This window comes from Tyto alba, unplaced genomic scaffold (assembly GCF_018691265.1).
Source record: "Tyto alba isolate M040663 unplaced genomic scaffold, T.alba_DEE_v4.0 Super-Scaffold_10, whole genome shotgun sequence".
NCBI classification, from domain to species: domain Eukaryota; kingdom Metazoa; phylum Chordata; class Aves; order Strigiformes; family Tytonidae; genus Tyto; species Tyto alba.
The window spans coordinates 5,297,583-5,322,485 of NW_024881262.1; the positions used below are offsets into that span (position 1 = coordinate 5,297,583).

The following is a 24,903-nucleotide window of genomic DNA, read 5'->3' on the forward strand; positions in this document are numbered from 1 at the left end:
CCAAATTTTGGTAAAACAATATTTCATAATGGTGAGCTTTCTGCAGTGACTCATGTAAACTTCCTGGTTGCTTAAAATTAACTTGTTTTATCTGTACAGTGCCTCAAAGAATGGAGAAGGCTGCTGCAACAAAGCGACATGGGTTTTGAGTTCATATAGTACATGTAGAACAAACTTGCTACTAGGAAGCTGCTGTGTTTCTCCAGTTTCAGAGAGCAGAAATGTCCAAATCTGTTACTGTTAGGTAAAATAATTCCTGACCTCCTACCCTTAAGAATGCTTGATTAAAATTCGTAATCAAATCAATTATGCATATATATTTACCTAAGTTCTTCCCTTCTCAGAAGAGGAGCATACTATGTAATGCATATTTTGTATACAAAATGAAGACTTGAATTCCTACAGACAGTTTTCTGGGTGACATACTGGTTCTATTAAAGTCAACATGATATTATTGAATATGGTATACTCAAGATTTCACTTTTACTTTCTTTTGACTTCACACTTTAATATGTGATCACTTCGTTTTGACTTGACTTATAACCTAATGCATGACTAATGCTGATATGCAGTGATAAAACTTCCTGTTAGAGTAAATCCCAAGAAACTCTAGTAATTTTATTGTCAATTTGGACTCCTACCAATGTTACAGTGGAGAATTTTTTCATTTTTATTTCCACAGTAAAAGTAAGAGGCCCCAGCTGAAATATGACAGCCAGACTGCATGTTGGAGCAGTTTAGGTCCAGAGCCAGACCTGTATTCTTCAGTCTGAATCTTTTTCTAATTAAAATACACTTGATCTACTGTTACAGTGTTGACGAGCTTTTGAAGTCAGACTCTCACTTTTTCACTTTTGCAGGGGTACTTTGAGGAAAGAGGGTTGGTCTCTGTTTTGGGACACATAAATGACATTTGGTTAATAGATGATAGTAACCACAGACTAGATCACGCTGTAAGTTTCATACTCCACTTTGATTTCTTCATCCTAAAACCCTGAAATTTTTACTGCATTTATCACAGTGGTATTTAGAGACATATTAGGTTTCAAAGTGGGCTTACTGAAATTTCTGAATCTGTCTTTTTTTCCCTCAGGTCAGCGTACACTGTCTTTTAGGGCTCTGTTCATGTGTTTCAGTGCAAATTTTGAAACGATTTCAATAAGTAAGTTTTATATGATTTTCTGAAGACATGAAGCCTCAGGATCAGTCAGGATTACCCATCCTCTTTGGGCCCATCACTTATATCCAAATATGCCAATATTTCTCTATAAATATCAAAGACACATGGCCTGGTCTGAAACAAATTGTATATGTTAAAATGGAAAATAAATTCCTATTTTTTGAGTGGGAATTATGGTATCTAGGATATTTTGCTTCAAAACAGGTTCTTTTCCTTATTTGAAGGCAACAACTAAAGCCCAGACTTTAACTAGCTTCATACTGCTAGCAATGTGCAGCTCACTTCAAAACCCATACAAATATATCACGTTAGCTCATTTGTGTGTCCTGCAACACACAGCTGAAAACTTCAAGGTTCGCAGAGGCTGGATGACACTCCATAATGCCACTTTTTGGCAAAACGATTGTTCCAGAAGAGCAGGATTTGGTTTAAACTTGATGTTTGACATACTAACTGCCTTCTCAGGCAAGCCAGTACTATCACAAAATTCCTGCTTGGCAAATACTGGCCCGTAAGCTCCGTGGGATAGTAGAGTGCTCCGGGTGTGCATGTGTAGAAGCTACAGCATCTGCCGGGTTGTTGTGCTGGGTGCTGTCGGGGAACCAGAGCACGACTGGGCACCCAGACACCTTGTTGCTGAGAGGGATTTGAGGGCTGCCCTCAACATCCCTCCTTCTCTGGCTTCGCAGTTCAGATTCTCAGAGAAAACCTAGAAGTAGCTTCAAAAGCTAACCTGGAACATTAACATTGCCTGGTTCTAACAGACAAGTTGCTTTTATGGCTATTACAGGTTTTCTCACTCTGCAGCTCCTATTAAGTTCTCGCTGTCCCCAAAGGTACCTCTCCTTCTCCTTCTGCTGCCAGAGGGTCAAAGGAGCTTGTCTCTTCCATTGCGTTACCCTAACCCTAACATCTCCTCTTTTCCCAAAGTGCCAACACCCTCTTTCTCACGGTAACTGGTTAAAGCAGTTAGTTGGGTAAACTTCTTCCTTGGTGTAGACAGCTCAAAGGTTGGTGCTTCTGGCTTAGCAGGGGAAGAAAACAGAAGACATGCAAGAAATGGAACTCAAATGAGAAGCAATAAAGAAGCAAGCACGTAGACATCATTTGCCTTCTAAAAGGTGTATGTAGAGTATCCTGCGATGGCAAACCCGTAAGTGGCATGTGCCCGATATTTTTAGTTAGTACAGGATTTCTTCTGGCAATAATAAACACTATTCAAGGTGCCAAAGCTGGTACCACTACTCACAACTTCTCTATGCCAACATGTAAAAATCTGCAGTGTGTTCCAATTGGTTGGTGCTTACTCAGGTATTGTGCCAGACTGCAAAGCCACAGAATAATGATAACAGTTGGGATTTTTTAATTTGCAAAGGAAATTGTGCAATTCAGCATATGTATAGCAGTCCTATATAAAAGGAAACTTCACCCAACAGATCTGGCCATAGATCTTGAAGTCACTGGAAATCTTCTTAGTACTGCATGGGCTCCAAACCTTCTATTTATAAAACAGATCCAAAACACACATCCAAGCTTTCTATCCTGTTTCCATGCCATAGTGCTTTGTTGGGACACAATTTAAATTCCTTTGAACTCAAATTCTCCTTGACTACATGAAACATTGACTGGGATCCTGCCTTTAAAAACAGCAAAGTAAATGAGCCTCTGTGCTCAATCACAAATAGTCAGGCCTTTGTTATCTGAGCTGCTTTTAACAAAAAGATCTCCTATGTGAAAAAAAAAAAAAAAAAAAAACCAAACCAAACCACCCTATTTGTCAAAGCTGTTTCTGAGATGGAGGGATAAACCTTGTCGGAGTCTAGACCAAGGCAGTGTGCAGATAAAACTTAACTGAGAGGTGGCAGATGGAGGTTACAGTCTTCTTTGAATCAGGCAGAGGAAGAATTCAGCCGTGGCTTCTGCACGCTATGTTAATGTCCTAACCACTTTCTGACCATTTTGGATACCGTGTTGAAAAGTCTTGATGTCATCCCAAGCCAGATGGGGATCATACTGTAAATCTCCAGTTTTTGTAGGCTGTGGGAGAGTTTCTCACTTCAAATAATGAGCTGTTTTTACTAAAACATCCAACTAGGAGTCTGCTCCTGCCAATTTAAGTTATTTTCATTTGCACCTAAAGGTTGAGTCTGGAAAAAATGTTTTTTGATGTTGTACTTTGGTTATACTGCTTCTCTGCCCAATGTCTTATAAATACCTTCTGCCTTGAAGTTTATGTGGAGTTTACTTTGAGGCCATGTTGACCCCTGAGATCAGGACCCTGTCGTTGAATTGAATTTGAAAGAGGAATTACAAAATACAGGGTATGAGCACTTACTTTTGGACATGATAAATGTGCTGTAAAGAGCTTTTAACTAGTCTTATTGTCCAATAATGCCGATACAACTGAAAAGAAGAGGATGATGGGGGAGACACAAAGAAGAGGCAAACGGGCTAACTGATGATACCCAGCTCATTAGTAACCTTTCTAAAAGGAGGCAAACACATTAAAAGAATCCTTACTCCAAGTTCCCTGGTGTGTCTTATTTTCTATATTCCTTCTAGAATGCAGCTGCCTTCTGGATAAAGACCACCTATGTCATCCATATATGTTTCTGATGCATGTTCATCAGCAAGAAGCTTACCCAAGCTTTTTTAGGAATCTGCATTTGGATCGAGAGGAGCGTGACCTGTAACTTCATCTTTTCATGACAATAATGACTCAAATATATTTGTGGCAGTTTTTGCAGAAACAAATGCAACAAATTCTTCTGGGGTTTTTAGTAACCTCTCAGATGCTGAATAATAACTCCTTTGAAGTGAGTACATAATCCTTTTGGGGGGGTTTCGATGAAATATGACTTCATGTCTCGAGATGTGGCAGTGGTATGGAAGCCTCTGTACGCAAATCAACTTCACCAATTATTTTGTGCCAGTGAGAAATTGTTCTACTCTTTAATGAGACAAGAAACACTGACTAAAGTAGTCATGTTATATATTAAAAGGGAGCAGTATATTTGTTAGCCAGTTTTAACACCTTGTAATGAGAATATATAGTGACACAAATATTTCTTACAAGTGCAGCCCGGTGGTAAAACGCTGAGATGTTCTGGCTGTCAATTAGCACAGCACAGTTCTACTTTATATAGGTACGTGCTAACTCAGGATGGGTTGGTTGCTCCGAAAACTTTTCAGGCATGGTTCCAATGTTCATTTTTACACTGTGTTTCTCCAGTACAGTATATGGACGGCACTGACAGGTGAACTTCTCAGCAAAAGCAGAGCAGCCCTGGTCACTACAGAAGAAAGTCTTCCAATTCTCTCCGACACCGGGTTTCTTTCAGTAATTCTGCTTTCTGCCCTTCAGGCATCCACGCTGGGAGCCAGTTTGAGGTTTGTTCTTACTTCTCGTTCAGTGATCTTGAACTATGACTTTTTAAAATTTCTGGTCCCTTTACCCTCTATGATTCCTCCACAGCAACACCATGTGTTCTGCTGCGGGGCACTGCTGTAAGGAATATAATCCTCGGGGTTCAAGCAGGCGTAATTCTGGAAACGCCGGTTTATGTGGCTGTTGGATGATATTTGGGACCTCCCCGCGGGCCCGGGGACTTTGCCTAGCGCTCCTGTGGAGGCCCGGGAGCCGCACGGGTGGCACAAACCCCCCAAAACCCGGCCCGGGGTGGGAAGGGGGGGGAGATGCTCCCCCACACGCCAGGGAGGGTGGGGGGGGAGGGCGCTGCCGGGGCGTGGCCGCCAGGTGGCGCCAAAACACCGATGCTCGGGCGAACGTCGGCGCGCCGCGCGGCTGCGTCATCGCCCCAGCGACGAGCGAGGGGCGGGGCTGGGCGAGAGGGGGATTGGAGGGAAAATGGTTTTTCGGAGAGGGACTTCAGAGGCTAAAAGTAGCTGTAGGAGCTGGGATGAGCTGTTAATATCGGTGTTAGAGTAAGCACACGCTGTGGTGACTGGGGTAGTGTGGGGTTCCGCAGAGAAATGGCTCACAGGTACCTACTTGCTGATGGACAGGGGTTTGTGCTTCCTTCCTATGGGAATTAAGCAAGATGGGGCTTCCCTCCCGACCCCCGTTTGTCCGGCAAAACTGAGTCCTAGGAAAGTAAAACCGCATGGGTTTAGATTTCAGGTTTAATAAAATGAAAAGTTCTCCAGGAGACGACTGCGGAAATTGAGCTAAACCCCAAATATTCAAACTTCCTGGGGAAAAAAAAAAAAAAATCCTTAGAGTTCCCTAAGGCAGCATATTTCTGTCATGGGCATACATGGAACTTCTGGGTCCTGAAAAAATCTGAAGGATCTTTGTGAGAGGATCTTTCAACCCACCCTTCCTATCCCAGGACGCCTTTGTGGAAAGTCATTTGCTCTCAGCAGCCCACCCCTGGCTTCCCTGTTCTGCTGTGCCCCAGGTTTCCCGCAGACCTAGAGCTGAAGGGATCTTGCTGGCTCGGGGGGTTGTATCCTCCCCGCAGGGCAGCTTCTGGCTGCTCTTGGTTTTTCATTCCCCTCTCCGCACACCTACGGCGCTTGGGTGCTTCCAGGTGTCTGAGGAACATCTGTCAGCTCTTGGGAAGGGATCTGCAAGACTCTGTAATGTGTTGGTGCTCCTGTTCTGCACTGCCCTGACCCTTTTCTAACAGCCTCAGTAAAAATTCTAGTTTAAAAAGTACATCTGGTTTCTACCGGCTTGAGCTGGCTGGTGGCTTTGGAGATGAATTAAGCAGTGTCCTTTCGCAAAGGTCAGAGTGTGACCATTTGGTACAAGTGTAAATAAACCAGGATTTTTGTTTATTACAATAGTTTCATTATTTGCATTGGGCAGATTCTGGCATTTTACAAGGCAGTTTGACTGAAGAGGTTAGCTACTTGGAGCAACGGCTTTTCCTCCTCCACAAAGTGGTAAATACTATATTGATACTCTTCTTCCACTTCACTTGAGAGTAGGCTCTGTCCAAGAAAAATAAAAGCTCATTGGGGCCACCCATCCACATGTCCAAGTTTTATTTCAGAGCCAAAAAAGGAATGGTGAATAAGAAGTAGAAAAAAAACATACAAATCCTTCCTCACTTGGTGGAGGTTTATTCATTATAGACTTCAAAGATATTCACTATGTCACCAAACAAGAAGCTGTAACTGTATGTTAATGTTCATCTAAACTTCCCATCAGCTGATACATTTTCATGTATTAGTTACACATCCTTTACTATTGTAAAAAATCCCCCAACATTATATTGTACTATACTTGTGGCTTGGGCACTGGCACAAACTCAAGACAGCTATGCTCCGAGCGTCCTATCTCTGCTTCTGCTTGACTTTGGATATATTACATATTGCCTTTTTCTTCTCTGTGAATTAGAGATGGCAATTTGCTCCTTCCCATGTGTTGTTTATTTATACTATAAAAATTTAATCTCTCACTGCATGTTTTTTCACAGCTGATTTTGCCTCAGTCGGTATCCCTAGATGTTAATATAATGGAAAAAATATTTAACTGCTATGATTTTGTATTGATTTTTTTTTTCTTTCCATCTATAAATTGCTGATAACATTTATGAAAACTTTTCCAGAACTTTAAGGCAGCCTTTGCCAGAGGTTTGTAAAGTGATTTGAGATCTGCAGGATGAACATGCTAAAGAAGTGCTAAGCAAGATGATAATAGCCTGTGTTTATTACCTTGATACAATCCATAGAGTTTCAGTGGAAAAGTCTCATAAAGTGCTTGTACCCAGCTGATGGAAACCAGGGTCTTACAAAACTTTCTAATTCCCTTATTTCCCCCACCCTGGCTCTTCATCCTGCTTTTCACTGACCTGCTGTTCTCAATGTGCTGGCGAGTTGCTTATTTTCAGTGCAAACTTGATTCACACAGCTCAAAGTCTGCATTGTAAGGGAAGCACTTTGGCTTATTTTGCCTTATTATTTTTCTTCGTGGTACACCATGACACAAGCGTGTTTTTGCAGAGCTTAATTGAAACCAACAGGTAACTGTCTGGCCCACACTAGTTAGAAATTACCTATTAGGTATCAATTTAGTAGACTGATTTTTTTTGGCTTACACGCAAATATTTATGCCAAAATGGTTTAAAACCTGTTGTAACAGAATTGTTGTGGCACCATGGGATTGTTTATGTCTCAGAATTTCACCCCTTAAAATCCAGGTTTTATTCCGCAAATAAAAATGCATCTGTTCATTTCTGCTGAATGGACGTTTTGCTACTGCGCAATCTCACATTTACTGGGAACTGCTGAAACTGGTGGCCATATTCAGGGCCCTAAAAGGAGAGGAAAGTGGAAATTTATGTATGCGGGGGCTCACCAGGGCAGCTGCAAACAGGGCTTTTGGTCACTCACTCTTCTGAGGAACAGCTTTTATAGGAAATGTTTGTAGAGGAAAAATCCTAGCAATTTTAAAAGCATTGGAAACATATTTTTCTCTTCAATGGACATCTGTTGTGCTAAAGATAAAACAGGGCTTAGAAAATAATGATGACTCTGTAGCTCCATATTATTTTCACTGTTTGTACATACTCAGAACAGACCGTATTTGTCAAAAGTTTTGCTAAGCATTAGTAAGTGTTGATGTAAGTACAATATGCCGAAGTATGCTTGTAGCAATCACATAATAATTCACAGAAATATAAGCAAAAGACAGAGCATCCACAGCAGTCTGCAGTTCACAGTGCTAGAAGGGAGCTCTTAATTTTTAGAATAAATTATAAATGCTCCCGGAATGCAACTTCTGCAATTTTCATTTTTCATCTCAAAACTCATTGACTGTGCTCTATTGGCAACTAAAGGCAAGTCAGTTATGGCATGAGGAATGTGCTGAACAAGGTCAAGAACATTTTAAGGCAGCAATTTCTATCCTTGGTAATATAAGGCATAGATGTTTCAAAAGCTAAGTAAAGGTCTGGATGATTCAGGGCCAGCCTTAAAAGTGCTAGCCTTAAAAAAGACATAAACACACAATGGCCCAAAATTTTCTACTGTTCAACTGTTTTTGTAGCTGATTACTCCAGAGTAAGCAGAGGAGTCAGTGTCATAAAAAGTCCTGTTGCGTTTACACCTAAAGGGAGGAGAACATTGTGGAGGTTTTTTTGAATACCCATTTTTTGGTATGTCCTGAATATGCCAGAAAAACTCTTTGCAGTATGAAAATTTCTTTTGGAGTCCCAAGAGTTAAAAATTGGCTGGACTAGGTAGCGAGAGTCTTTCTTACAGATTCAGCAGAAGTTGGACATAGTCCCTTTTTCTGGAAGATAAAATTATGGGCATTTTGTTTGTTAAAAGAAGTTTTATTCTGTGAGAATAATTCATGTTTCCTAAGTATGCCACTTTTCTTTAGTATGCGTGTTCTACAGTCAAAATATGGCTTTGTCCTGTCCATCATCTATCCTAGAAGTGGGAAAATGAGTGACAGAAACTATTTGTTAAAAATTGTTAAAATTATTCCACAAATGCTACAGGAAAGATGCATCGTTTATGTAGTTGCACTGTGGTATATACACTTAAAGTGAAATATAGTGGGAGGGAGGGGAGGAAATCAATGGGGTCTGTTAAGGGTCTTTTATTTGCATGGATGCTTCACTTTGCCAGCTCTGATTTATAAATCTGTGGATTCTGGAACCCTAACTAAATATGAGTGGGATAGCATTTGCCCCATATAACCACATGCTAGAACTGGAGTTTGCTCAGCAAAGCTGTTATCCCCCACCTCCAAAGATCAGATACTGCCTTAGCATCCTGACCTGCCTAAGGCTTAATAGTAAGAAATTTGTTTTACATATCTGAGGCTAATACAACAAAAGCATTGCAGTAGGGAACAGGTGGAAACATTCATGTTCTCTGAAGTTTAGACTGGTATATCACAACAGATACTGATTTCTAGAGACTGGTAGTTTATTATTAGTTTATTTCTCGTAATTAGTCTGTCTCTGTGCTCACATGGACTTCATGAGTCACATCTCAGCTCATTATCTTGGGAAACAGACCTATTATTTTTGAAAGCCATCCAGTCAATAAATTAGCTTGGAAGAAATGATAGTCCAAAACACCTTTTCAATAGATTGCTGTCATGCTTGGTTCCTATCAAAGAGAAGCCTGAATTTTTTGTCGTGACATATGGATTAACTGAGCCTTCCCTGCTGTGAGAAAACAAAAGACAATTGGTGATGCATGGAGCAAACTGATCTTAAAACAGAGACATCAACAAAGAAACATGACAGCATGAAAAGACAGAGTACAGTCTGCTATCCACATTTACAAAGTCATCCTGTCTGTAACTCCGACATACGTCCATTGTCTATTTTTTTTCTCAAAGTAAGTGACAGTGTTCTTTTAACTAGAGCATCTCAAAAAACCCTGCACCTCAGACAGAAGTAGGGGCATGTTAACCAGAGTTTCTTTTGGTCTTGATCATGCTTTCACGCTTGCCGTTGAGCCACAGTCAGCTCACCCGATGTCAACAAGGAATCATTCTCCAAGCACAGTTCTGTTCTTTGCGCTGGCTTTCACTTGCCCTTCCACACTACTGAGACAGCATGGAAATTTCAGTGTGATACAACACAACAAGCTGATTTGTCGTATTTTCCCTTAATTATTTATGCATTAATATGCCTTTTACCTGATAGAATTTTATTTTTTGCTTCTGTTATACGTGCTTCTGATGGATGTAAATAGTTCACTACATACCATTTAATGTGACTTTGTAATTGCCAATTACATCTTTATGATACATCTAGATATAATAAGGAGGCATAATCCAGCTGGTTCTCATCTGGTGTAAGACAACGGCTCCGTGCTGGCTCAGCTCTCATCTTTCACCAGATACTGAGGATCAGAGGCTTGTTAGACTGTGGATGAGGGAAAGTCCCTGTTTGTCAGTAGAAGTGACGCGGCCATCGTGGCTTCCTTCTAGGAGGGCAGCTTCACGAATTTTGAACTTCCTGGTATGACTTCTAACTTTTTGCTTCAAATGAATTTTGATCATTATCTAATGTCCTTGTTCAGCTGGATTGAATTTGTATGTTGGTTTTTACCCCTTACAGATCTGAGCATTTTTGTTTCAGTGTCTTTAGTAACACATGCTTAGTATTTTCTTGACTTTTGGAGAAACAGATATTTTATTTCCTATCTCTTTAAAAGTACCTCTCTTCTTTGAAATTCAGGATATTTGTGTGAAAAAATGATTCGTCCTTTGTGCAGTTGCTGTCATACTGACTATTGCTTTTAAGTGTGATTGATTCTTAAAGACCAGCTAATAGAGCTCTTTGCCCACTATCCTCTTGTCATTGCTGTAGATAGAAAGAAACCTTTCATAAAGAGAAACTATTGATTTTATTACACCTTGTACAAACTGTCATCAAAATAGAACCAGAGAGCTTGATCCTTCCCTTACTAATTCCTATTTTACATTGGTAATTCTTCTAGCTTGCTTCTATGAGAAATAAGTGAGAGAGGCTCACACAACCTTCTGCAGATGGAAGGATTGGAACCATCATCTCTTAAAACATTGACCTGTAAAACTGTTCACAAGAAAAGCATATGGACTGTGTGACTTGCACAGAAACCCTGAGAAGCTAGAGGAAGAAAATGGTCACATCTCACTTTACACACAAAGCCTTTAATTATGGATGAGACCTACCTGCTTACATGACTCCCATAATGTAAATATACCTGCATATCGCAGGCATTAATGGATTTGTCCTTAGGCCACCTTGGCAAGGCAGGGAGAATTTAAAGGGAAATTTGAAATGAAAACACAGCTCCCCAGTGCCTTAGGACACTGAGGTGAAATGCGAGTACTTAAATCCTGGCAGCATGGTGAGAATTGCAAGCCTGAAGCTCATAATGGCCACGTTTTTGATAGTGATGTTTCCCTAATGCTCAACATTCTGTTTCAGGTTGGGTCCAGAACTGTGTCTTAGCAGGGCTCAGCAGCTCTGCCTGTCCCATGCTGATGTCCCCCCGTGCAGATTGCTACCTGAGATAACCTCTCCAAAAGACACGCCAGTATCCATTAGAAATTATGCTGGAAGATACAGGTGTCTATTCTTGCCCAATAGTTCAAAAGAAGAGGTTTTTCCTCAGTGTTTCCTGTGCTTCTGCCAGTATTCCTCTATGGAAGCACCTGACAAAGGAGAAATAGAGATGAGATATTGAGGATTTCTGGAGAAATGCTGGGAGAAAGAGGAAGCCAAGACAGGAATGCAGGTGGATGGAGCTGCTTTGAGTGAGCTCTGGCTCAGTGCAGTGCAGGAGCAGAAGGCAGCATTGAGCTGGAAAAGAGATGACTTGGTCTTGATCCCTCTTTTAAAGATTGCCAATTTATCTAGGGATCACTCAATGTAAAGATCAAGATAATCACAAACTGCAAATTCCAAATGGACATAGGTATTTTTTCATAGGCCAGTATTTAAGCCCAGAGGAAGGTGAGATTTAGGACATGTCTTTGCCCTTTGAATTTTTCTATAGGATAATTTATGTAGCTTCCTTCTTGGTGATGCTGAGGTCCATTTCTTCTCTGCTGCAGGATTAGGTACTGCAACTGTAGGAGCTAAACAGCCTAAAGTTAATTTCCTTACAGCTTTACAGCTCTTCTCATGACTTCTCTTTCAGGTCGCCTATAAGCTTTGGGAGCAAGAAAATAAACCCAATGTCCCATATAACTTTAATGCTGAAGCTATCAAATTCTGGTTCCTGTACTGCATTTACTGACTTCTCAGTAAGTGAAAACAAGCCTTAAGATGGACAGAATAGTTTATCAGTTAATAATGTATATCTGAATGATATCACTGCTCTGCTCAACACTTAAAGATAGCAAATATAAAAAACACCATAAATTTGAAGATTCCAGCTCAGTAATGCTACAACAGCCAAACTACATTGTAACAATTCAGGAAGGCAATTCCATTTTCACTGAGAATTATAACAAAATACATACAAAGAGAAACAACTTTTCAAACTAGATTTCAGTACATCGCTGTAATTCCTAGTAACAGGAGCAGATGTCCCGGGGGGGCTGCTACCTAGTTCAACACACACTTAGTTAAGTGACAGGGGAGGAGCAACAAAGCTGCAGAGGCCTCCCCCTTTATGCGTCTCATGTCCAGACAAATCTCTGAATGTCAATTGAATATTGCCCTGATCCAAATTATCAGCTATAATACAAGCTAATTGATGTTAAGTGAATGTTGTCTACCGTATCAGTTTAATGAAATTAAATGTTTCTGTCAGATTTTCTTGCCATGTACAAATGTGGGAAAAATGCTGTCGCAAGGCATGACGTAGTAGGAGTGCAGTTTTGTTCTCCTGCAATTGTTTAGATCTGCAAAATCAACGTGGCAATTTCTGATCAATCGGCAGTCTTTTTCCTGCATGCATCATTGCTGGAGATAAAGGTCCTGTAAAATTTAGGAGGCAACCTGCTGATGGTGTACAAAGATATAATAGAAGCTATTTTGTTCTTCTGTGAGCCCTGTGGTGCTAACCTTGGTAGATCTGGCTTATCAGTAAATATATGGTTACAAAAGAAGGTGCTGCTATACTGAAAAGAAAGTCGACACGTATTTTTGGTTCGAACTAAACCATAAAAACTGATCATTTCCCATTGTCAGTAACATTGCCAACAAACTCAGCTAGCAGTTTTGGGCTACCTTGACACCACTGGTGTAATTACCCATGCTACCATGATAGATGGGTGCATGCAAATTTGCCTTTTGAAATTGTAGCAGGCCTTTGCTTTTATTCAGCCTCTAGATGTTTTTCTGTGATCTGAAAGACAAATATATTTCTCTCCTAAGAGAAAACATCATAAACTGCTGTAATGTCAGTCAAGGGCTGGTTTGCCATTTTTTGGTTATTATTTATATTAGCATAAAGCTAAATATCCCCAAGCAAGGTTCAGGATTCTATGGCACCCAGACACAAACCAAAAAGCTTAGTCCCACTTCAAGGAGCAAAAGGCTTAGTTGTTGGAAGTTACTGAAAGTTAGTTAAATTGGCAACCTCCAAAGCGATTTCATATAGTTACTTGAGGTGAGACCCCTTTTTTAGCACAGGAGTTACTAGTAAAAGATCAATGTGTTATTCTTGTACCTGAGGCTGCAACACACGATGGTTATAGCGATAGGATTCATAATTAAAAGGCTGAAAGCCAGCAAGGAACATAGGATTGAAAGGCACTGCCTGGTGACCAAATCCAGTTCTCTGTTATCACATAAAAACGTATTTTAGAATTCTTTTAATGAACTTACAAATTTCACCCATGTGTCTACTTTTTAATTTTTTTCCTATTGCTTGCATTAGGTGGCTATTCCAGACACACACTGCTTAAACACGTGTGTGTGGCTCGTTTGGACTGGCCTGTTCTTATACCAGCATTGTCTTTTAGCTCTGCCGACATTCTTGAGTGTCCCTGATATTTATCCTGTCCCACCCCCCTTTTCGCAGTGTGCCTTAAGAGAGCAGTCACATAACAATCTCTCTTTCTTCCCCAACCTTCATTCTGCTAGTTTAAACAAGATGTATTTTTGGTCGTCTAAACAGATCAAATTCTTTCTAGTTTCCTGGCTGACCTTTTCTCCCATTCATCCTAATAGGCCTGCTCCATACCTGCATCGTGTTTAATTATTTTCTTCATACTCCTGAATGATCAAAATTGTATGTGGTATCTCAGAAGGCCTCCTAGTAGGAGCAATGTATCTTTACTGCTAATGTATCACTATATTCTAGGAGCATATTAATTTTTTTTTTTACTTTTATCACATTACTAGCTTACAGAACTGTGTGAGTGACTCCATTTCTTCTCTTTGTGTGTCATGACAAATAAAGGAAAGATTGTTATTATTAGTCCCCAAGTGTTTCATCTAGCTTCTGGTTTTAGATTTCATCCATGTCTTACTTCAGCCTCAAAGTAATTTTGTTTCTCCAGCAGGATATTCTCATTCTCCTCAACACTTCTCACCTTTTCACCAGCAAACTTCATGAGGTTATGCCTATCATTTGTGCCATGTGCAGAGACAGTACTGTTTTTTGCCTCGAGACTCATCCTTGAGAGATTCATTACTGAGCTTCCCATAACTAAACAATTCCCTTTTGAACACAGCTCACCATTACATCCTTCTTAGCTTTTCTTGTACAGTAAGCTCCTTGAGGTTAAAGTAATAATTTTCCACATGTAATAAACGCTTCACTGAAGTCTGTATAGATTAGAGTTTGCATCTAAAAAGTCAATAATAAAAGAATAATGTTGAGTTAGTTTGGCATGATTTAGCTTCATAAACTTTTTAGAATTTTATACCATTTCCATTAATCTTTAATTATAGTAACCCTCAGAAATATTTTTGATTTTTAGACAAATTTTGAGGTCAGTCTAAAAAGCCTGTAGCTGCTGACATTGCCTTTTTCCTCCTTTATCTAGGTGCTTAATTTATTATTGTCTTCATACTTGAATTAATAAAACATGCTTGATTTGCAGTACTTAGCCCACTCAATGCTGATTTTGCTGGAGTAAAGACTGCTTTTTTTTGACTGTTATATATTCTTCTCAGACACTTTTCGTGTAAGTCTTTGTAGCGACGTGGGTTTCTCCACAAGTTAATCATAGGCACAGAATTATTAGTTGGAATGGAATCCCAACACCATTTTGTTGTTGTTGGATATGATCACAGTACAACCCGTTAAGCTGTAGATAAACAGACATGCAGGCATGTGTGAAATATTTAATTGCCACTTTCTTGCTGCAGTCCTGTGCTTGCTGTTTCATGAAGCATGGTCAGCGCAATTCCCATACTCAGAATGATTTTATTTGCATTTAGCAACAAATACTGCTGATGCTAATATCTGTTTCCCTTAAGAATTTAAAAAGAAAGCTTATTAAACCATTTTCAGTTCATCAGTTCCCTGTAGACAAGACTGTTTAAATTCTGCCCTGTAATACATAAATACCTAGATGTATGTGCATGGCAGTATGAGGTTAACTCTGCGTATTAAAAGAGCTGTTCCAGGATACAGATGATTCCTTGAGAATAAAGGAAATTTAATACCTTTCTATGTATCGTAGTTATTACAAAGAAGAGAATCCTCTATGCTTCTCAGATATCCATGATTAGAAAACGGGATCTATCTACTGCTAACTTTGTTAATCATGTATTCTTTTAAATAAATTGGTTACTAACATTTCATAGGGAAGTATGGGGGGAAGCTTGCAAATATCCTCAACTGCAGTGTGCGGGCATCATCTTTCAGACTTGATATTTCAAAAGAAAACCCACTAAAAGTTTAGGAGTTAGGAAAGGATCTGGCACAAAGTGCTTCGGCACCATGAGGGATAAATATGCCTGTATGATTTTATTTTTAAATCATGGACCCTGATGGACCCTGTTGGAGTATATATTTTAGCATGAGGCATTTCCTTTCCTCGTGCCTTTAGTCTCAGACTAAAGTCAAACTGAGTGGTGGTGTTTAAACAATATATTTGGGCACCTGAGTTTGACCCATTTTGGTTAAAAACAAATCTCGATAAAGCTTTGAGTTTGTAGATCCCACGGGTCATTCTTGTCTATGGGGAGGGGGCCCAGGAGGAGGGAAGGAGGGGAAAAAACTTCACTTTCTATCAAAATATGACAAAGTTATCTGAATCTTAAAACATCTGGTTTAGATCTAAAAACATATGAAAATATGGGTCAGGTCTTGCAGTTTCCACTCGTTCAAAATACATACTGCAGTCCATAAGTGTTAACAGGGTAAAAATAAATATAAAATCTTAGATTTTTTTTTCTTGGATTTCAGTTTCATCATTCCCATGAAATTCTGCTGGTTTCTGTTAATAGTTGGTAAATAGATTTATAGTAGGTGAATTTGTCTCTTGGAAGAAAAAAAGCACAGATAAGTGTTCCTTTATGCTACGGATAAAGCACCTTTCAAAGGCAATAAAAACATCAAGAATAAGGAAAAAACTCTCCTATTTCATTTCATCCTTCCCTCCAAGCCACTCCATTAATTAGCTGTCTGACTGATTACTCAGTCAAGGACTTAAAAGATCAATGGTGACAGTAGCCAGGCAGGTAATTTAGAGGAAAAAACAGCAAAGTAATGCTCTAATGTCTTTCTGAGAATGAAGCGTGGTCTAGTTGTGTCAGCAGAACAGAGAGGAAAGTTATACAGAGAAACACGCTATTGAGTTTTGGTTCTTCTGTGACAAATTACCTGAAAATGTATTCCTGGGATTTCATTAGCTCCTAATTGGAAGCAAACAAATGAAGCATCTATTCCTTTGAATTTTAGTATTTTAAATACCGGTGATGTGTTTAGCACTGTATTAGACAAAGGAGAAAATACAGGCTTCCCGAGCCGCTCACAACTGAAATACAGGAGCGATTCCAAAGGGACGGGGAAACCCTGAGGAGAATTCTACTTCTGAGCACTTTTGTCTTTGATATATTTTGCAACTGCATTTTCAGTGATGTAGATGAGAGTTACTGGTTTTAACATCTAAAAACCAAATTTTGAGGGGGCTGCGTACCCCAGAGGATAAATTAGAACGCTTGAAGTCTTAGCGCTAGTTAAGACTACAGTTTTACATGCAGCGGTTGCCAGAGTGTTATTATTGCCTGTTTTGTGTGATTGAGTTCATCCCTTTAGTACAGCCCTGATGCTCACTGAACTATACTGTGAACCAACTGAAAAATTCATTAGGTGAAATAGACCCCTTTTAGCACATATTTTAATATTTTTTTCATTTATTTGTTTCAGTTTTCCTAGAGAATATCTCTGAAAATTCCTACACTCTGAATAGATCGAGAATATTTGAAAATCAGGTTGTGTTGTCTACCTGTGGTTAGTTTGCTAAGTCTCAAAGGGCTCTCTGTATTTCCTGACATGATGAGCCTTTAACCACTCCTAGCACAAATACCCCAGATTTGACTTCTCTGAACACATAAGCATGCAGGTACTCTGCCGAGTTTTTGAATGAGTTGCTTGTTCGCAGTTTGCAGATTTTTCAGGTGAGTAACAGCATGGTCAAAAGAAGATGACTGAGAACAGAATTGTTAAAAAATTAAAAAAAAATTCCCTCCTAGAAAATATTTTGTAATATTTGCACTGCTCTGCAAAATAGCGGATTGCTCTGAAGTTTCTAAACCCTAATTATTTTCTTTGTATTGAGATGAGGCTGGAATAGCTCCATTAAGTTTATTTGAGTTACGTCCAGCTCTCACCTGTGTAGGTCAGAGAAGATGCCAGTCCCCCCAAAATATGTGATTTTAATTTGAATGTACACAAGTACACTAGATTAGCTACTCATTGCAGCGTCATTATCCCAAATCCAGAAATAGATAAACATAGTTCCAGTTGTTATTGCCTGCCAATATAAAACTTACTTTAGGATTATATTGTCAATAGCGTGTTCTTGCTAGGGTTTTGGTTAACTAATGCTAAAGAGAAAAGCTAAGAAATGAGATCAGCAGTCTTTATATAAGTAATTGTGAATGTGAGTAACGTTTTATTTTCTCAATCAGATGTAATAGCTCCCTATAGAAATATACTCCTGACTTGAATATCAATGGATTTCTACTTATTCTGTCAAAAAGAAATAACTTTATTTGAACATTTTTTTCCCTTTCAGAGAGACTTCTATGGGGTCCAATTGTTCAGACCCTTTTTATTTTCCCTCCCTTCCAACGTCTCTTGCACTCTCCTCTGAATGAACGCCTCACATCAATGAAAACCAAAGTTTCTGCTATACTGGGCAAATGGGGAGCGAAGCTGGTGGCTGTTGGATGGGTTGGGTGGAAGTGCCTGGGGAACGAGTAGGATGTGGACAGTAAATTCCCACAGAAGGCAAACCTGTTGACCCAGCCGTGCCCTGCCTCTCACCGTCACCTGGACCGGCGCTTGCCAAGCACGAGGACCACGAGGGTCCCGGTCCCCAGTCCCAGTCCCCGCCAGGTTTGCTCAAACACACGGCGGGTTTGTCATTACGCTTCGGGCAGGGGTTTGGCCCTCGGTGGCTGCTAATGTCTGCGGATGGCTGCGTTGCTACCAAGTAATGGAAGAGGGGTCAGAGGGCAGAAATGCTCAGGAAGATAGAAATGAAACAGGAATTTCAATTCAGAGCTAATGGATGGGGTTTGGAGGGTTCTATTAGTAGAAATTATCACGGTATTAATGTATTTCAGGCGGCATTTTTTACAGTTGAATATGGTGTTATTTTCCTAGTTATCCATTCCCTGACAAGTGGTTATAATCAAAGCTGTCTGTGAGCACCATTATCAGAAACTTACTATTATGTGCTGTAGGAAAAAATATCGGGGAACAATGCAGTGCCAGAAAGCTATTATATGTTTTAAAGATCTAGTGCAACACCAAGTATTTATTTATGTACTACTTTTACTTCCTGTGAAAGAAAATAATTTGAACTTAATTTTCTTGTCTTACCCAATCGCTTTAGAAGATGTACCTCCCAAAGTAAGTCTATAATTATGATTAACATCACGGGCTAGATCCTCCGTTACTGTAAATTAATGTTCCCTCATTCATTGCAATGGAGCAATGCCAATTCATTGCAACAGAGAAGGCTGCCAATGGCCTTGGTAGGCTGCTTTACATCTCTAAGGGTATTAACAAACCTTCTTTAATACAGTAGTGTACAGAATTTTCTCTGGCTGGAACGAATTTTAAAAAGGGATAAATCTAGCAACATGGTCCTAAAAGTCTTTAAAATTATCTTGTAAGCAAAATTAATCCTTTCAGTATAGTCTGTTGATGAATTAAATCAATGAAACTGCTGTTTCTCTGTCATGTGGTCTGGCTCGGTAGAACAAGTTGATTTTCTTCTTAAATTTCAGTTTGGCCATATACTTAAAAATATGAATGTAGTTCTGGTGTAGCTCATACTCCTTACTGTGGAGGAAGGAACTTCACTGAGACAACGCAGAAAGGAAGTAATTACCTAAAAATGTTTATATCTATATAGTTGACAATGCAACATGAAGGAAAAAAAACCCACAAACTGTAGGGATTTTGAGGTTGAAGATATGAGTAGACAATTATAAATTCTGCACTTTTCAATTTTTAAATCCTCAAGAAGGCTAAAGATTAATCAGATTAATTTGAGCAACAGAGTAATCAATACATTTTTGAAAACATTCTCTGTTTCAGGCTGATCTGCTGTGCTCTCCATCCAGTCAGTGCTGATGAAAACGATGCTCCGAGACTAAAACTAGTGAAGAAAAATTCAGAATTCCTGAGGATACACTGTTAGACAGTTTGCATTTGAAAACAGGTACTATCCCTGCAGCTTGTTCTTTCCAAATCTCCCATTCTCAGCATCCCCTCTTTTTCATCTTACACCTGGGAATTGAACAAAAAAAGTCCAAATAGGTTTTTGGAACAATCCTAAATCAGGGATACTGTGAAGACAAATGGTAAATGTCTGTTACCCCAGCTGCTAAGTTAATTACTGTAATGGGAAACATCTTGAGAGAAGCATTGCATATGGTTATTAGCAATTAACCCACCACTCCAAAAATCACAATTCCTGCTAATAACAGAACACAGCACAGCCTTCCTAATTACAATCTCTGCACGAAAATTTCTTTATGTCAGAAGGGAATGTTAAATCCTGTAACTAGCTACGATTTAAAAAGAATGGGAATTGAGATATTGAGAATTAGACAGAAAAATGAAAATAGAAAACGGTGGTGTGTTACTGACTCAAAGCTGTGGGCACATTCATTCATGCTTGGGGATACACAACAACTTTGACAACATCTTTGTAGGAAGACAAAATCTTACAAGTTAATGGAGAGAGAGATATGCTTTAAAACGGAGAGGACAGGCTGGAACTTCGTGAGAGATAACAACTTTTCTACAGCATTCATGTTCTGGACAATGTTTTAGACAATGTGCTGAATTTGGATTGCACTGGAATCTGTCAGAAGAATTTTCCGATCAACAAGAGAGGAAAATAATGAAAATGATGTATTTTCTGTCCCGCAGAAAGTCCTTCAGTGCTACATGGAGGGCATGAGCTGTTTTTTTCTAACTGTTTGTACTCTATGCTATTGGATTAGATTATAGCTCACCTGCACAAACCCACCAAGGGGAATTGGTACTTCACCTGCTCAGTTCAAAACCTGGTTTAGCAGAGCAACATGCAATTGAGTTTACTGCCTTCACCAGTCAGGACGGGAACTCTTTTGTCCCCACGTTCAGTGCTTGGTTTGGTGGTGGCCATGGTGTGGTTTGTAGGCATCAAGATCAAAGATGCACAATTGTATGGCCAGTAAGTTTCATGACAGTAGGTATGTGTCTAGTTGGTCACGGCAGGGATGTGGAATCTAAAGAAGTCACTAATGCTGCACCCACTACCCGTTTTTTTCCTGACATAGCCCACTGGTACCACGGTAAGAACTAGAATAAATGAGTGTGATTTCTCTGTGTTATCTGTCAGGTCTGAAGATTTAACTGACTTGGGCACAGTCGGATCAATTATCCCAGGAGGCTTTTGGAACTGCTTTCACCAATGCTGGGTCCCCTCGACTCTTATTCATGCAAATCGTCCCACTATGGTCAACAACAACATTGTGGGATATTCTCAATTAAAACACAGCCGAGCCTAAAACATTAGATAATATTTGTAAGAAGGGCACATGGCACAGGCTGGGTTTACATTTCAGTTCAGGAGAACGTCAGTGTCAGAGCGGCTCAAGAGAGGGCTGCGAGGCTTTCTGCACAGATTGCAAGGAGATTTTCCACTGCTCCATCTTCAGAATTCAGCTGCAGCTGTATTTTGCTGTGTGGCCCCCAGACAAAGGTCTCATCCGTTAAGTGGCCTTCAGCGAGTAAGATGCTCTGCACTTCAGTATCTCCCAATCTGCATGTTTCTGTTCCATTATTCTTAATAGCTGGATGTAACAAATGTTGTGTATAATTTGTAATGATCCCATACACGTTTGAAAAATAATGGTGAATAGTTTATTTTTGAGTTCCGTAAGACCGGGAAAAAAAAAAATGTTTTTTTAAAGACTAATTTACCTCTCCTGGAAAAAACAGTTGAGCAATAAGATCCTTTGCTATTTTGCCATGATGTGATCCTGAAAACAATCCAGGTTGGGATGACATCTCAGGACATAATGAACACTCAGCCTTGACATAATGAAGGGCTATTATTTTATGAAGAAAGATTTTCTGGGGTTTAAGAAATAGAATGATTAGAAAACTATGTGCTCTGCAGGAGGTAATCAGATTAGCTCAACACAAGGTCCTGCAGAGTTAAAACTACTCCAAACACAAGAAAAGCTTAGTCATTCAGTGGAAATTTCAGGGTACAATTAATCTGCTCTAAGGTCAGATAAGGGCTCCATGTTTTCTTTTTACCATGAAGAAGAAATTGGTTGATAAAATCTCAAGGGGATCGTGTCAATGCATGATTCAAAGCAATGAACAATATAAAACCAGCTTTCTTGTTATGATTGGTAAATGTTTACCTACTGTAGCAAAGGCCTTGGAAAATAAAAACCATACAGGGAACTGTGCTTGTAAAGTGTCTGTAAGGGAGAAGCCAGTGTATCTTGTTACAGGACTGAAAGGAAGACAAATTAATGCCCTGTAAAACTGAGGGTGACCCCTAACCCGTGAGGATGTTAGCGTGCCCATGCAGTTCTCCCCGTCGCAGACTTGTATCGGAGCTAATTTGAGCAACTTGAGACGAAGCCCATTCCGCTGGAGTGGAAGGAAATCGCAGTTGTCTTTAGCATCGCTTGGCTCAGGGCCCATCTGCTCATTCACAGCCCGGTGGCTGGTTAGTCACGGGTCTCTAGAGACAGGAAAATCACGGTGTAATGGACCCTGAATCCTACATTAGATCCTAAAGTGCTTAAGGTGTGTTTTTCTCATTTTTTTATTTGCTGCTACGCACGGTTCCCTTTCCAGGTCAGTTGGTCTCCCTTATCTCTCCACTAAAGGGGAAAAAGTTGCCTTCTGGCAGCAGTAAAAGTCTGGAGAGACCACAAAGACAAGAGGATGGATGGTGTAAAGGATAGCAGGCAACTCTGGGATTTAAGAAACCACTCCTCAGTTCCCAGCTTTACCTTCTTGCTGTCACTAACTCTCGGCAGTAGCGGTGTTATCCCTCCCTCACGATGTTAAATGCATTTATTTTCACGGTTACCTCTTTGAAGTGCTCAGATGTGATTGCAATGGATGTCACGCATGGAACAAAGAAGGACCAGAGAGGAGAAAAAAAAAAAAAAAAAAAAAAAAAGAGAAGCCAAGATCTGCCTCTGGCAGTAAAGCAGAAACGGCTTGGCGCCCTGGAGCAGAAGGGCGAGTGTGCAGGGGGTGCTCAGCAATCCCCCCCGAGCTGGTAACCCTCGTGGGCACCGGGTTGGAGGTAACTTCATATATTATTCAGTGAAACCAAATCCCTCCTTATCTCCACCTCTCCGTGTCGCACCCACCAGGAATTTGGACCGGGGAGGGGAGGGGGGGGGGGGGGGGAAAGTGCCTTTAAAACAGGGGAACCGCGGAGCGACGCTGCAGAGAAGTGAGGCCGGGGGCGGAGCAGCGCAGAGGGCAGCGCAGGGCTGCGCCGGGGGGGGGGGGTGGGGGGGGGGGGGGGGGGGGGGGGGGGGGGGGGGCGGGCCGGGGGCTGCCGCTTTAAATGATTTGGAGGGTGGGGGGCAGCCCTGGGGGGTGTGTGTGTGGGGAAGTGGGGGGGCGGTTCGGTGGTACCGCTGCTCCGCTCCGCCTGTCCTCGGCGGCGCGATGGGCGCGGGGCCGGCCTGCCCGAACCTCTGCCTGTACCTCTGCTTGTACCTCTGCCTGTACCTCCGCCTGTGCTGGGCGATGGAGCCGCGCCTGCAGCGGGGCATGTGAGTGCAACTGGGGGGGTTTGGGGGGGGGTTTGCAGCGGGGTATGCGAATGGAACTTGGGGGGGGGGGGGGGGGGTGATGGGGGATAATGCTGCCTTTGTCTCTCGCTGGGCTGCTCCGCCGAGCGCGGCTCCGTGTCCGTCCTGGTGCAGCCCCGCCACGAAGAAAGTTTAACCGGGTGCGCCCTTCGCTTATTCGAGTGTGTGTGTGTGTGTGTGTGTGTGTGTGTGTGTGTGTGTGTGTGTGTGTGTGTGTCCCGTCCCCCCCCAAACACACGCAGACCCCGCAGCGCGGCTTCCCCATCCGCGGAGTTATTTCGGAGTGGGTCCCTCAGGGGGAGGAGGGCAGGCTTGCTCGACTTCCGAGTCGAGCTCTGAAGTGAGCTTCAGAGGGTGCGCCGGGCTCACTCCATCTCTTTTTTTTTTTTTTTTTTTTTTTTTTTTTTTTTTTTGTAATCTAATTTAAAAAGCGAGCGGGTGGCAGAGCCCAGCTGCGCTAGTCCGCGCTTTCGGGAGGGCTGCGGGGAGTTTTACCTCGTGGGGAGCAGCAGGAGGAAAATCAGAGTAATAAAATGTAAATCGGGGCAGGAGGAGCCGAGACCCCGAGCAGGCAGAGGTGAGCGCGGTGGTGAGCGTCCGTCCATCCATCTGTCCATCTGCAGCTGCCAGCACAGCCCGGTGGCAGACACAAAGGGGTTGGCTCCACATGTGTACGTACCGGTGCTCATGCAGAATGGAAGTTTCTATGAGGTGTTTCGCATGGCAGGAGCAACAAATGTCTTTTTGTTGTAAGTGCAGTGTAACGTGTTTGTCAAGATGTAGGTTTTTTCCGGTCGAATTCTAAAGTAGAGTAGCTGACAGCATGCATGAAAGCTTACGGTTAAAGTTTTTGCTTGTTGAAGTAGAAAATAAAATTTCTGGAAACTGTGCCCTGCTTTGTGTCGGGCACCTTTTTCTGTGCAAAGCTCCTCTTGTGTTTGTAAGGAATGTGTTGTCCCTCCCTGTCCTGTCTGCCCAGCAAGCTGACAACAACCTTTTCGGATGTCTGTGTATACCCTCATTTCTAACCTCTTTCCTCTCCCTGTATTTTTTGACGTAACTTCATCCCACCCTTTTGAAATTAATTTGTTTTGTATCTGGTTTCAATTTAGTTATTTCTTCTGTCACAAAATTGACATTTCCCAGCTTATTGCTCACTGGCTTTCTATGCAATATCATGTAAGTATGTATTTACTAGAAGTGCTGCTTTGGAGGTGCTTTATACTACTCCATTTTGCTAGAGCACTGAGTATCCATCACAATGTTTAGTCAAGTTCATTTTCTGGTAAAGCATTCTTATTTTTTAAAAGTGCTCTGTGTTTCTTTCAGGAGTGCTTCTTGCTCTCTTTATAAGCAATTACCCTACTATGAAGAAGAATACCATTGGCCTACATTAATCTGTTTTGCATTTGACATCAGTAATAACTATGATTCTGCACTTCTCAAGCTGGAGGTGGTGTTAACTGCAAATTGCCTCCAAACAATTTTTGTTTGCTTTTACCTTTTTAATGATAGTATCACTGAAAGAGTACAGGAAACATCATTTTCTGGGAATGACACCTTATGAGGATATTACTGTTGGGCTGGAGTCATTGGGAGCAGCTGTTAGCCAGCAGCAATCAAAAACACCCACCCAAACCCCCACACCTGTGGCAGAGCCTTGAGTGCTTTTTCCAAGAGGCATATTCCTGCAATTGCTATCATTCTTATCGCTTTTTCTGAACTAGGGCAAGTATAAATATTACTTCAAACTTACTTTATGCTATTTAGGGATTTTACTGTTGATGTAAACAGAAA

At 41.0% G+C, this 24,903-nt stretch overlaps 1 protein-coding gene across 1 annotated transcript in view; it reads left to right on the forward strand.

Annotated features, from left to right (window-relative positions):
• The first annotated feature begins 23,017 nt into the window (after positions 1 to 23,017).
• Positions 23,018 to 24,903, forward strand: part of LOC104359579 (multiple epidermal growth factor-like domains protein 6) — a 205,136-nt gene continuing 203,250 nt past the window's right edge. Inside the window, exon 1 of the mRNA XM_042800166.1 lies at positions 23,018 to 23,067. Within this exon, the coding sequence (XP_042656100.1) occupies positions 23,042 to 23,067 (26 nt within the window). The 5' untranslated portion in view covers positions 23,018 to 23,041. The remainder of the gene's footprint in view (positions 23,068 to 24,903) is intronic.